Source organism: Anas platyrhynchos, chromosome 2 (assembly GCF_047663525.1).
Source record: "Anas platyrhynchos isolate ZD024472 breed Pekin duck chromosome 2, IASCAAS_PekinDuck_T2T, whole genome shotgun sequence".
Lineage (NCBI taxonomy): Eukaryota > Metazoa > Chordata > Aves > Anseriformes > Anatidae > Anas > Anas platyrhynchos.
In genome coordinates this window covers 8,624,910-8,640,143 of record NC_092588.1, presented here as the reverse complement: position 1 = coordinate 8,640,143, position 15,234 = coordinate 8,624,910, and the positions used below count along the sequence as shown (strand labels likewise).

The 15,234-nt window shown below is 34.1% G+C and overlaps 1 protein-coding gene across 11 annotated transcripts in view; it reads left to right on the top strand.

The window, feature by feature from the left end:
- EFR3A (EFR3 homolog A) overlaps nt 1-15,234 on the top strand; it is an 84,739-nt gene extending 69,505 nt beyond the window's left edge. For 6 of the 11 annotated variants that reach the window (XM_038174539.2, XM_038174541.2, XM_038174542.2 and 3 more), the window contains 6 exons: nt 315-442; nt 6,055-6,143; nt 9,514-9,562; nt 10,701-10,804; nt 11,416-11,465; nt 12,243-12,481. In XM_038174539.2, the coding sequence (XP_038030467.1) occupies nt 315-442; nt 6,055-6,143; nt 9,514-9,562; nt 10,701-10,804; nt 11,416-11,465; nt 12,243-12,348 (526 nt within the window). In that variant the 3' untranslated portion in view covers nt 12,349-12,481. Of the gene's footprint in view, nt 1-314; nt 443-6,054; nt 6,144-9,513; nt 9,563-10,700; nt 10,805-11,415; nt 11,466-12,242; nt 13,497-14,036 lie in introns of those variants that run through there. The other 5 variants (XM_072034304.1, XM_072034306.1, XM_072034305.1 and 2 more) reach the window with 3 other exon arrangements.

Genomic DNA, 15,234 nt, shown 5'->3' with positions numbered 1-15,234 from the left:
ACATTGCTGGCAAATGGCAAATACTATTACTCTGCAGTTCTGTCAATTTAACAGAGACCATATTCTCTTAAGATGTAGCACAGTACAGGAACTTGTTTCATGTAACCAAGAATTAAGGTAATTTAAAATATTGGAGAGAGATTCATTTCACGCGTTACAGGGTATATATTCATTTGTAAATAACTGAGCACATTTTATTTTGTCAAACCATCACTGTTGACCCTTTTTGGTTGCTTGCAGACAATGGAAAAATATTTTACTTAATGAACAAATCTCTATTGGTAGATAATAACTTCAAATATATATTTTAACAGTCTTCCAATATCGTTAGAGAAGCATGAAAAAAATTTATTTTTCCTGACAAACAAGATTGCAGAATCATTAGGCGGCAGTGGATACAGTGTGGAAAGATTGTCAGTTCCTTATGTACCACAGGTAACAGGTAAGTGGTGATAAGTGGCAAAACAGCTAAGTACTAGTTATTAGGAATGCTTTCTTAATGTGTTGTCTGTCAGCACATCAAATAAATGTAGTGTGACTGCTTGGCAACAAAACTTGATCATAGTATAATTTTGTTTTCCTGAGATTCTTTTTCTATCATGAGCTGCTCTGTTATTGCAAACGTATTTCAACTTTGTGTCCTTTTAAGATTTTTTATTTAAATTCAGGAGGTGAGGCACTAAGTTCTTGAGCCCACTTCAACTCTTAGAAGAAATTTGTTTTGCTTTCCAAATAATACCTATAATAATGCAGGTCATTATTTCTGTTTCTATATTAACTTGAGATAGGAGATGAAGAAGGACTATAAAGTCAGCATACTTGATCCTTTTTATGCAGTCAGTGAATGGAACAGAACCTATCCTTTTGCCATCTGGCCTTCTGCTGACTTGAGATCTTGATCTTAGTCAAGTTCTAAATGAGCAGATGTTATTTTAACCAAGAATGTGATGATTGCCTCCATCGCTAACTTAGTGTCAAGTAACACAATAAAAAGTATGCCTGAGGAAGATTTGTGCTAGTTTGTGCTTCCTACCCAGAATGTGAGAATAATGCATAAGCAACTACGTAGTGTTTGACATTCTTGCTTTTCTGCTTTTAATATTTTTTTTCAAAATTCTGTTGAGGAACATATGGAAAATTTGTTTGAAGAATTTGTTTTACTAACCACGTGTGTTTTGTGGCTGTGTTTAACTATAATGTGGCTATGGGCCATTCCAGTCTGAAGCATGGCTTTTTTGCAAAATACAAGTACCTAGCAAGAAAATGATTCCTATATTCTGTAGATTAAACATAGAAACATAGTACACATGGACAGTGAATATAATCAGATCATTCTTGCAGAATGGTTCAGCTACATTCAAAGACAATGATGTTTGCTGAATCTTTTGGGATAGGTGGGGAGGGAATGAGAACAACTGATGTGGTTTTGCCCCAGGTATTAGCAAATAGACTAGCGATACATTCGGAGACACAGCTGAAATGTCTGTTTTCTCTCCTTGCTGGGTATCTTCTAAAAAAGGGAAAGGTTTGTACTTTTTTTTTTTTTTTGAAAGTACAGGGGTACTGTTTAGATTATTTCTTCTGGCATCCAAAAAACAGTTAACATTGTATTTTAGTACTGGCAGAAGAGGTAGGTACCAAGTAATGAAATGTTGTGTTTTCAGATTTTTACTGTTTTTTTGAGTGAGTGAGAATGGAATGAGAAAGATAGCTTGGTTGGAAAATTATGTTGAAAGTTACGTCAAGCCTCTTCTAGAAAATAAGATGCATTTGTAGCTAATTGACCTTACTAGGATTTACTTGGATACTTTCTTAAAATACATTTCTACACGGGAATTAAGTATGTTCTGACATCAAGAAGGGTTAAGTGAGTTCAGGTGGAAAGTAATACCTGCTTAACTGCTGCTAGGGTGATGAGAAATGCTTGTATTTAATGATAAATGTTAGTGTGTATGAATCAGATTTGTTTTGTTTCCTTGTTATAAAGTTCTGCAGAGAACTGTAACCAATACTGGTTTCATATCTGTTACTATACCTGATTAGAATCATTAAGCTTTGATCCTGTGGAATATTGCACTTCCGAGGTTTTCACTGAACTAAATCAAAGCCAAAGTGAATATTTTGGAATTCTGAAAATTTTCATTTTGTCTTAAATGAAATGTTTCATTTCTACCATTATACTATAAAGTTACAATACAGTGTTCGAAGTATGTCAATGATTTTAGTAAAAGATAAATCAATTTTGACATATTCCCATGAAAGTTACAGTTGAACTGAAAAAGCTTGTAAAAATTTTCATCTCAAATGTTTCTAGTATATTTAAATATTAACATTTAACAATGACATATAGAGAGAATCATCATCCTCTACCTGTTTGCCTGCTAATTTTTGGTGCTTCCTATCAGTTTGAAAGACACTTTTTTTTGTTCTTGTTCTCTTCTTTATTGGAGGGTGTGGAGAGGTGTTGCAGGGGTACAGTGGGAAAACTGATATTTAAATGCGCACACATATATATATGTAAATGTTTTAATTTAGCTCTGTTTCCATTAGGTAAAAAAAAACATAAATGCAGACACAAGTCAAAAGGTAAAAATGAGTTGTAGGACATCCCGCTCTCCTGCTAGCTGTGGTGTGCTTGGATAGGATGTTCCCAGTCCAAAAAAAAAAAGTGCTTTTAGAAGGCTTTTAGACAAATAGGCCAGAAATTGTCTTGTACTTAGTGTGTCATTCTGCTTTTTTTGTTTATCTCCTTCCTTATATGCCTGTAGCAGTGTTTGCAGCTGCAAGGTCTGCTTTTGTGCTTGTTCTCAATTTAGAACTTGAAATTATGGTAGCTTCCTATTTTCGTTCCCTAAAAGGTGGTAGGGCGGTAGGTGTCATTTTTTTGTGACGGTACTAATTACCTCTTCGAGTGAATTACAAGATCTTGCTTGAAAGTTGGAAGAAGCTGTCAACAGCTCACAGAATGAATGATTCATCTTACTCTAAGTCTGCGGTAAACTACAAAACTGAGAGTTTTATTAATGAAATATGAAGATGAGTAAATAACAGCACTCACCAGTTCTGCTTTCATTCAATTCTGTTTATTTCAACTTCTAATTCAATCCTTTAACTCAATTTAATTTCTATTTGAGCTATGTTAATTTAAATAAGGATTTTACCACACATTTTCATGCTCTAATGTTCTCTTTAGCTTTTCCCAGTAGCATGGTGAATTCAGCATAGGGTAGATACTGTTTTGTAAACCAAGAATAAATTCTCTCTGTAGGTGCACAGTTTGTTTTTATTCCTTGCACACACCCACTGTTGCCAGTATTACTGTGGCAGAGTGCAAAATCGATTTTTTTTTTTTCTATCCCTGAGGAAAAGAAAGTTCCTAAAGAAGTAGTTCTGGGCATCTGCATAGATGCAGCTGGCAGCACAGTTCAGGATCTGGCACTAAGCTTGCAATGGCACACTATTCAAAACAAGAAATCACAAAGAAGAAATGTCTGGCTGCATAATTTTGTATTATGAGGAAAGTTGGTTTTTTTTATCTGCTACCATCCAAGTAATATTGATTGAACTACATAGGTTCTAGATTCTTTTTACTTAGGTTTAGCAATTGAATAGAAGTATATTCTAAGCGCTTATTGTGAATTGAATTGTGAAGATAAAGCACCTAGCATATTGATTTGAAAATCTCTATTTCACTTTAATAGTTACTTTGGTAAGTATATATGTTATATATATGTATATATATGTTGAACTTCTAGTCACTTGTTAAAGAGATGAAAAATACAGTAGACAAGGTTACTTTATTTCCTCTCAGCAAAAATGTTTGCTGCACTCTGCACTGTATATCTCCAGTCCTGTGCTCCAGGTAGTGTTTCCTCTATGCTGAGTTTAAGGAAGGTGTTTTGCGCAAGATGTGGAGGCACTGGTCTGATGTTAGAGACAATCAACATCGCGTGTAGCTCAGAATCTTCAGGAGGTAACTTCTGTATCATAAAAAATGAGCAAGGAGAAAGGCCAGAGAGAAAGCAGTCAAGATGGTGAAGCAATTAGTAAATAGTGATATTTGGAAATTATCTAGGTTCATGGAGGAATAAACTTTGCTTCTGTTGAGTAATAACAAAATTAAGCCTGGAAATTTCAGCTCATATGCGTTTTTTCCAGAAATTTTGCTTTGGAGGACAAAAAATAACACAGCCCATAGGAAGAACACTTTCAGGGAGAGGGTTGGGGCTAGGGAAGTGGAATGGGACTCAACACTTGACTGGAAAGGCTATTTTCGTTCTTAGCACAGTGCTGTCATTTTAGAGAGCAGTCTGTGAAGAAATGGTGTGTCTTAATCAACTTGATGAAAAGGATGAGGGTCCCTTGACTCTGACTAGGGGTATTGGGGAGCTCCCCCACTGCCTTAGTGCCTCTGGGATCCTTCGTGTGTGTGGAAATAAGCTTTGTATCATATAACCTAACAGCATTGGAGATTGCACAATTTTTTACCCACACAATCCATTGTTATTAGAGAAGAATGGCACTTACTAGGCGAGAACAGTGAGACACCCATTATAAAAATGAGTTCTGTCCAAAATAGTCCCCAAAGCGTGCCTTGTGATGTTTCTGTGTCATTTATAGAGAGAGCAGCAAGATGGCAGCAAAGACGTACATTTGCCTGGTGTTTACCCTTGACTGGTTACGGTGCTCTCCTCTCTGCGTGTGTTGGGTTGTGTACCAGTGAGCCAGCAGGGATTAAAAATAAGTAAATCCTTCAAAATGCCACTTCAGATGCTCAGAGAACTTGGCAAAAATTGCTAAGCTTCAGGTGTTTTTCACTGCACTTGTTCTTCCACTGCCTCTTGATCTGAAAATGGCATTTCATTTATATGACTGTTCTGAAAGTTATTTCTTGATTTATAAAAGCCAAGTACATTCAGCTATGAATGAACTCTTTTTGTGATACTTGCACTGAAAAAGCCCTTTGCTAGAAGTGGTTTAAACAAAGAATGTGAAGGAACCAACATAAATTACCATACCACGGGGGAATTCTACTGCCCTTCTCCTTATTTTACCATCAAGTGCCTGTAGGTGCTTTTAACCCAGTACAGTAGAAGTCTGTAATAGTAACGGCGACTTTCCAATGTCTTTATCTCAGCTAAAACCTAAAATGTGACATCAATTCATGGTTTTGTAAATGAGATGCATGAAAGTTAAGCTGTTCTTGTCTCCATTTGTTAGAGGTTCCTCGTGATGTGTCTTTAAATGTTTTTTGGTGTTTCTTATCTTATGTTCCTATATTAAATGTCAGAATGAGAAATGATTATTGGTGTTTTGCTTCAGGAATGCAATCACAGAAAGAAAACCCAACTAGTGATGGATCATTCATTCATAATCTGCTTCTGCATTAATAAAATTATGTTCCTTTTACTATCAGCATAGTTGGACTTATTCTGACAGCTTTTAGGGCAATTGCACTTGCTAACATTTGTAGAAAGTAGGAAGCTAAGATTTTTATTTTTTTTTCACCAAGTAGATTTTAGACATGCTGAGTGCATTATTTGTAGCAACAAGAATAAGGAAGGGTTATAGTTCATTTCCATTCAGAAATCTTTATTTTCTCTTGTCAGTGAGTCATCTTCCAAGAAGCCCTTTTCTGTTTCAAAATACCTTCAAATTGAGACCTTAACATTTCAATTTCACAGCAAAGATTAAAAAATGTTTATGCTTTTGTAAATTACTCTGCAGCAGTTTATCATCACGTGCTATGCTACTTGTTCATTTGAATATGATCTCACCTCATTTTTTTAAGTGGTCTTTCAAGGGAAAGTTAGAAGGTTTGGGGATGGGTGGGGGAAGGTATAGTAAAGAGGTTATTTTTCTTTCCTGTTTAATTATTTAGTCAGAAAGTTAATGCATTATTATTCACAACAATCCAAGTGATAAAACAGGTGATCTAGGGTTAAATAGACATAGGAACAAAACTATCTGATGTGTAGAAATTCTTATAACAGCTGAAACAAGAATAATCGTAAAGTTAGTTATGTTGTTGCCTGTGTTGTGTTTTTTTCATAGATGAGGACAGACTATCCAGGAGAAAGAGCATTGTGGACACGGTTTCTATTCAGGTGGATATTCTACCTGGCAACAACACAGAGGACAAGGTATGAAAATCACAGGATATTTTAAGGCAGCATTTTCAGCATTGGTGTGGAGGTAGGGGTGGGGGGAACAACCTTCAAATGAAGTTTCCCCCAAAATTCTAGTATTTAATCATTCTAGCAATGTTAAATGTTTTCTTGATGTGTTTTTTCTAATTCCCATACTTGCAGAAGTGTGTTGTCAAACATGCTGATACTGATCTTGCTGTATGAAAATGTGAATAACTTTTCCATTATAATTTTTACAAATAGTATTGCAGAGCATGGTGTGGCAATACATAAATATGCCGAACTACTAATATTTTATTAGTAAATACTCTAAGTAAAATATTTTCTTTGCATTTTGAGGTATTAAATAAAATTCCTGCATGTGTATTCCTACATCATGTGAAGTATACCTGAAGGTGGTCATCTTCAACATGGGGCTGACAGATTTAAGAATGTCGTTGAGACAGGCAGGTGAAGACTAGGCAGGCTATTTACAACACAGTGTTACAGAATCACACACACAATACTGTAAAGACACGGGAAGGAAAGGAGTGGAAACAAAAGGTTCATGTGTAGGGTACAAGAGCTGATGCTAATTACCTCTCATGAAAACTGTGTTATAATTAAAATCATCCCACATCTTTTGACACCTCATTTGAAGTGTTTCTTAAAATAAATTTCCATTTCTTTCCAGTGAATCTTTCTCAAAGCTCTGGTGATTTATTTGTTTGTTTATTTATGAACCAAATTTCTTCTTGCTACAAAGAAGATTTGCTGTTGTAATTGAGGTGTTTGTGTCTGCAGGTGAATCGCAATTCATCACAATTGTTAGCTTTCTGAAGAAAGTCTATATTCCTAATAAGGATGATGCTCCTTTAAATTTCATGTGTTATATATGACTGAAGAATTCTCTCTTGAATATGAAATTGAATGAGGGAAAATCTCATTTCAGATTTCAAGTGATTAAGTTATTTTAAACATTGATCTGTAGCCATTTATGGCTATAACTATAACTGCATATATAGCTGGATGCAGCAGTTTTAGATGAATTAAAATCTTTGCATTCTCAGTTGAATGCAGTACAGCGTCTTGGATGATGAATTACTGTTTGTATCTTCTAAAAAACAAGAATTTTATTCATCAGAAAGACGTGAAATGGAAAATTCTTCCTTTAATCGCTTAACAGTGTCATTCCTTTTTTTTTTTTTATCATGCTGAGGGGAAAATGGTATTTTCTGATTCGCTGATTACACCTTGATATCTAATTCAAAAGCATTTGCAAAACTTTCCTTCTGTAATGGTGCTCTGTAATTTTTTGCTAATTATTGTTCTATTATAGTGGCTATTTTGGGCCACTTACAACATAAGATGGCATGCTGTTTGTAGCTTAAGAGCAGGGAAAAAAGTCCATGAAACTGTTAAATCTGAGTCTCTTGCTGTGTAAATTAGTACCTATAATATCCATAACGTAACAACACACAAACAATAAGAAGAGGATAAACTACCTTTGTTGTTGTTTGTTTGGTTGGTTGGTTAGTTAACCTTTAGTATTGATGATATAGAGTATTGTTTCTACACTGTCTGAGGACTGTGTGAAGACTGCTCATCCTTAAAATACTTACTTATTACCATGTACAACACAAACACGGTTGTCAGCACATTTGAAGTTTCTCATTGTGACATGGCTGTAAGTGAATCCCATTTATGAATGTTGGCTGTTCTATAGGTATTTTCTTTTATAAGTGGAAAGCATTTGTGAAAGCAGCTAGTCCTATAGCCAAAAATAATGCTATTTGATATCAGAAAGTATTATGGCTGTTACAAGAAATCTAAAAGACTGCAATAAACAATATTTACCAAATATAAATCATATAAAAGGTGATTATTTCAAAACCTGAGTACTCTGTCTCTAGCACTATCAACGAATATTTGACTAAAGGGAGACTTTACTGTTTAATCTTTTTTGGTGTTTATTATTTTGTTGCTGTTTGTTATTTTTTGTAGCTTATTATTTCTTTGCTTTTTGTTTATTATTTTGCTGTTTATTTATGTATTCAAAAGTAGAGAATACAGTGCTAGTGCAGTAAAATTTGTTAGAAAAGTATCATTTACAGCTGCACTTCCTCAAATAATGCTTGATATAAAAGCAAAGCTACTATTTGTTAAGGCTTTTTCATTTACAGTAGATCAAGTCAGTGAATTAACAAACAGAATTCAAAGAGTCTTCTGAACCGGGTGATGCAACATCTTGATACCTTACAGATCATTCATATTAAGTTAAATTAGAACATTATAAACAATTAAAGTTTATAAGGAAAAATAGTCATGCTGAATATTTGCACATAGTTTTGAAGAGTTAAAAGTATGTAGGCTAAGCTGAGAAAATGTTATATTCAGCTGTACACCGTTCTCCTGTCACAGCATTCTTCCCTAACATTGTTGCAGTAGTTTCACTGTAAAAAAGGCTTCCTGATACAGAAACACTTTGTAAAGAAATCAAGCACAAAGATCCATGAGACGGAGCTCTGCAGAGAAATGTTCATGCATCTTTGGTAATTTTGCAGCCCAGAGCAATCCCTAATGAATTACATCTACAGAAGCAAATGGGTATTCATATTGGTAAATGAACAGATTTTTTCAGTGCATCAGACATAGTTTGTTATGAAGAGCCCTTTAGCTCCAGTGCTTACAACATAAATACTAAATTTCTTGGAGTCTGTACTGGTACAAAGTTAGTCTAATGCAATAAAAATTTTCTACTCTACCCTCAACCACCAACTCTTATTTTAGTTTCACATTGCTAATAGTTCAACTAGTCTCAGAAAGGACTTTTATTATTCTCAAAAGATGTCTAAGAATCAATACTGAGGGTTACAGTACAAGAAACATAAGTGTATTCCTGACACAAAGGAGAGAGACATCAAAATTGAAGTTCTTTTCCAAAGTATTATTTGTCATAGAGCATCTTGACCAGAAATTTGGAAAGTTTTCCTTGATCTCACTTCATTAAAAAAATTCCTCAATAAATAATCATGACTTTTAGGACAGAAACTTCAGCCTGAATGATTATTTTGATCTGTTGTTGGTATCTAGAAACAGGTTTGTAATAAATAAATAAACCAACTGGCTTTAAGTGAGGCTGGTAGTATCAGTTCTCAATATACAAAGATAGTTGCTTGCAAAGAACTGCCAGTCAATCCAATGGCTAAGAATTAATGGACTCTTTTCTATAGAAACTACTGATGAAACTATTAGAAACTTGTAAGGTAAAACATGCTTTGTAGCTATTTTGGCCTTCTGTTTTTTTTTTTTTTTTTTACATTCCACAGTTTTTTGAAGTTTGTGCCAGTGAGGTCTAAGATATTTTTGTATCTTTTGTCTTTAGGTTAATAATACTGAAGAAATCACCTTTGAAGCTTTGAAGAAAGCAATTGGTAAGATTTATTACAATTGTGTTTAACAGCATACTTCTAGATTACTGTGGAATTACTAGAGAGAACATGTTGCCAGAATAACATAATTAAAATACTATATTTGTTTCTCATCAGCTAGTAAACTGATTTAAAATTTCAACCATTTATTTCTAAATATCTGAAATGAGATTTTGATAATTTTTGTGAGTTCATTCTCTGAAGCTAATGTGACTGAATGAAACCATCTGGAAGTGCCTATCATCTATTAAATTTGCCCTTAACAGACCAAGTTATAAATAACGTGAGAGTTTCAAATTCTGTTGAGTGATTATTTGTAAATGAACTTAAATATTTTTTTTTACTTATTAGGAACAGATTTGTAGGTCTTCAGTGCATTCAGGAAACAGATTGTAAGACTTGAAAAACACTCAGTGTCTGAGTTAGTGTATTGTTACAATTGTATTCGGTGCGTTTAGAGGAAGATTCTTCTGAACAGGGATCCAGCTAGTAGAACTCTGAATTAAAGTTTCCTTATTTCATACTGCTATAAGTAATTACTAATTAATGTCCACCAAAATTCTGCCAAAAACAGGGATTGAACATGGACATTTTAAACAATAATTCAGTCTGACCATTTTCCAAAGCTAGTTGCTGAACTACTGTAATTTGTTAGATGCCGGAAAGTTCCAACTGTTGTTCACTCAGCCTATGGAGGTGTAACTCACTTTTCCCAAATTCTGATTAAAAAATCATAATAATCCTGCCTTCGTGTCTGTGTGATGCTGGGAGGGAGGATACTCCCTTCTTTTGAAGCTGAACCTGGATGCAGTGAGTGAGAATTGCAGTCTGGAGCCCAGATGATGCAGCAGAAGTAGGGCTGACTGTCCTAGTGATTAAAGCACATAGTGAGAAAGGGGCAGAACTGGCATCCTGAAACCAGCTCTATGAAATTGTATCAGCATTTTGCTTTAGAAGCAGTGACAACTGACAGCTTGTTTGGGTATGGTTGCATCACTTCAAATACAGTGCTTGTTTGCTTCTGCAGTGCACTTTGTTTTAAAAACACGATGTAAATGAAGACAAAACACTGAGATTTAAATCATGTGCACTCGATAGGCAAAATTACATTTACATTTTTTTCCTGTTTATTTTTTTTAAGATAACAATGGACTTGAAGAACAAGAAAAAGAAAAAAGGCGTCTTGTGATTGAAAAGTTCCAAAAAGCACCATTTGAAGAAATTGCAGCACAATGTGAAACCAAAGTGAGTTTCTGTAATATGTTACACTGTAGTGAAGATACCAGCATATGCATTTATAGAGACATGCTGCCTAAAGATGATTTATGATATTATATCGTTGCTACTGTTGTTGCTAAATAATAGCATTCATTTCTTTGTCTTCAGCTATTGTCTCCACAATAATAATTATCTATGTTGGGAAATTCCAGTTATTCCAGTTATAAAAGTACATTTTTTGTTGTTCCTACACCATTTGGAAAGGACTGGAAATCTTACACACTCTTCATCTCAATGTTATCCTGACTGTCTTTGAAACCTAGATTCACAGTCCACCCCTATTCCATCCCAGGATAAATGGACCAGTATTTATGTCATTATATGTCTTGAATAATTAAATGTGTAACTATCTTCAACAACAAAATCTGTTATATAATTCCTTATATTCCAAGGCAGGCTCACTCAATTTCACATGCCTCTTCAGGGTTCAGAATTCTTGGAGCAGTGGGAAATTAAATCTAAATTGGAAATGCTGCCTAGATTTGCCATGTAGCAATGTGAAACAAACTGAGTATGGCCTGTCACATTCATTTTAGCTTTGTTGAAGATGCAGTAATTATTATTTTTTTTTCCTCCAGGCAAACTTGCTTCATGATAGACTTGCACAGATACTGGAACTCACCATTCGGTAAGACGATGCAAGAAGAATATTGTGAATGAAAAATGAGTTATAAAACTGTTGTGATTATGTTCAGGTGGTCATGTCACAGTGTTCTTAAACACATGTAATAGGCAGAAGATAATTGACTTATCTGAAAACAGTAGTCTTAAAGAGTCACTTTGACTTTCTTGTTGTTATTTTGAATCTTTTAGGTAGTGGAAATTATCCAGGAACCATGCAATAGCATAAATCCTACATCTATAAATGCCTCTTCAAAGTTTAATTGCTCACTTGAAATTTTTCAAGAGTTTATCAAAGAGAACATAACTGCCCCCTGACTGGCAATATGAAGAGCTTTTATGATGTTATATTACATTTTAACAAATTTGAAATATTTTTATACTTGTGTTCTTAGATTATTTTTATTTATCTCAGTGGTATTAAGGAACGTTGTTGTCTTCCCAGAGCTACATTTGTTTGAGAAAGTAATTAGAAATTGAACAACCAAAGTATTACATGACATTATTGTAGGGAGCTTGTGCACATCTTTGGTGCAGCCTAAATAATATTTGTAAGTAATAAAATGCAGTTTTCTAATTCTGTAACATCAGTGATATGTTTAGTTAGAAAAGAGCACCATTAAAATTGAGGCATTATAATGTCGTTAGAATTTCAGGAACAGAATAAAATACTGAGGGGAAAAAAAAAATCATTTTTGTTTCTTAGATATTAGTGTATAAAGTTGTTAGGAAAAAAAAACAACTATCTGTATAATTATATATATTGATTGTTCTTCTCATGCAGTCCTCCACCTAGCCCCTCGGGAACCATGACCGTTACTGCTGGACATGCTCATTACCAATCTGTTCCAGTCTATGAGATGAAGTTTCCAGATCTTTGTGTGTATTAAGTGTCTTCTGAAGTCTGCTGGAAATTATTTAGAGTAGAGTACAATAGAAAGAGCAAGATGAGTTTTCAAATTTTATTGTTTTTCATTTAAGCTAAATTTAAAATAATGATGAATATGAGCCAAAACCAGATTACTTTAGCCAAACTCTTGAATCTGTGCTGAGTTATTTTTTTCTGTCATATAATTTGTTAGGTTTTCATTTAACGTTTCTTCATTTTCATGTTTCAGTACATGTACAAGTCAGATATATAACATGTTTTGCCATGTATATGAATAGTTCAGTTATTCTAGGAATCTGTATTTCTGTAAATTCCTTTAATTTGTGTCAATGTAATTGAAGAACCTTATTTTCCTTTTTATTTTTTGTTTCCTCTCCTCCTCAGTCATATATCTAAATGCTTTTGGCTTGCTTCATCTTAATATATGTAACAGTGGAGCGCTGGACTAGCTCCCTTTTGTTCCTGCTGTTACAGTTAGTTAACTCGTTTATTTTGGAATATATGGAGAAAAGAAAAAACAACAACCTTACATGTGTTCAAGTACAGTAAATGAAAGAATGGACACTTGTTAAGTAGTTTTAATGCATAACATATTATGCTTTTTAGATATATATTCTAAACATGCTCCAGTATATGTCCCGTGTTTCTTGCTGAGAGCTACTGCTTTACGTAAGAGAGGAGAAATCTCCTCTTGAAACACTGAATTGTGCAATATTTTTCACGTCTTAAAGTGTATAGTTTACAGACTGTACTTTTGAAAATGCAGTAGTATTTTACTCTGTTTTAGTATAAATACATGAGAAATATATTTAGTATAGCAAACAATAAACTGAGGGCATTTTAAATCATAAATACAGAAAGTACAATTATATTCTATGGGATGTTTCTTTGTCATTTATTACAGCTTTTTTAATGATATTTTAGAAATTGAAAGAAAAATGGATGAAACCGTTTAAAGACCAGGAATTTGTTACATGTGTTTTCAAGCAAAAGCATTTTTTTTAGAGATGTATCTGTTTGTCTGGTTTTGTTTCGTTTCTCAGATCTTTCTAGATATAAGGAAAATGTGCTGACTTTCATAGGTTTATGTATCTGAGCATACTATTCAAATGTAAATAAAACTGATACAGTAAATCAGTGAGCTTTTAATGATAATTGTCAAGGCTGTCTTTGACTCACTAAATTCTGCAGGTAAAAAGAAAATGCAGGAATAGTTGATGCTGTGAATCGCAAGCTGGAAGTCTCTTAGTCTATCTGAATCTGAAGCAACACAAACATGAACAAACAGTCTCAAATGTCAGACATTTGAAGTAGCCAGCATTTATATAAATGATGATCAGGCCACCAACTAAGTGATCTAACTTTACTTAGTCCTGCTTTGAGCCGGGGCTTGATTAGATGACCTTCAGAAGTCCCGATCTAAATTAATCTATGATTGCATAAGTCTACGAGCTGAATGGTTATTTTTTGTCAAGTAGGCCAGCTAATTTGCTGACTGTTTGGGGCATTTGAAACCTACTGTAAAACAGACATGTAAGTTTTTGAACTGTAGTACAGTACGCATTCCACTAGACTACTCTCAAATGTGACAACAGCGAAATTTCAGCTACTTAAACCTATGAGATAACATGCTGATACTTTCAGAAAGCATTCGCAAAACTCAAAAGGTAATTGAGACCTTCTTTTCAGTTTAACAGTGAAATCACAGCTGTTAGTGGATGACGAAACAGCCCCTTATCTACAGCATTCCGTTGTGATTTTTACTGCTGCAGCGTATCAGCCTGATCAGACCACAGTCTACACATAATTAGGACTCGTTGTCACTCTAGCTTTTAGTTTTCACTTTTTTTTTTTTTTTTACGGTAAAATGTAATAGTTTTTTGGCCTATATAAAGAGTGTAATTTTTTAAAGAGTAAATCTAACCTAGAGTTACAATGTAAAACACTTATCCACTCTGTCATTTTTAAGAATAACACTGTGCACTTTTGTACAAAAAACAGAGTCTAAAGAATCAGAAATAAAGAATGTACTTCTGTTTGCACTCTTGCAGTATGCAGACTGTGCTGTAAATACTGGATTGTTTCAGTGATTGAATTCTGTTGCATGAATGCTGCATGTGAAAATAACTGAATTCAGCATTTCATTTTCTGTTCTGTTTATGAAGTATCATTTATGCAAATCATAGGTTTCCATGTTTTCAATGTTCAATCTAGATTTGTTTGGGAAATGCAGGTGTTGTGCAGGTATTGTGCAGGGACTGAAGAGCTTGTAACACTCTGTGATCACATGATATTTAATTTCTTCCTTTCTGGGAATTCAGGGAGTCTGTAAGTTGATAACTGGTTCACTCTGGCCATTTTAGACAGCTGGAAGATGGAAGTCACTGTAAAATGTATTGTTTTGAAAGCTATTTTAATACGATGATGATGAATGAAACCAAATGAATTAAGAGTGCTGTTTTACAACGATGTTGCTTTGTTTCACTTACCTCTTTATGTTCTTGACACAAGTTGCAGAACTTAGAACCTCTTTTCTCTGAACCTCTACCGGCCCTGTATTATCTGCAACACATTGAGTAGTGTCACAGTGTTTATACATTGGTATCCAGTTCAAATGTATTACAGCTTTTGCCTTGAGTTCTTTCCCATGGTGTCATTTTGAAAAATTACGGCTTTTGGTAGTGGGTCACTTTTGAAGTAAATGAATTCCTTGTTAATTTCAAAAAATAGAAATAGGCTGTTGTCCAAAATCAGAGTAGGGCTAATTTCTCTGTTGTTCTGATGGTCATATATTCTGTACTGTATGTAATGAACCAGTTCAATAAATGTAAGAACACACTGTGCAATCTATATTTAAGCAATAAAATAAACCAAAATTTAAAATAAA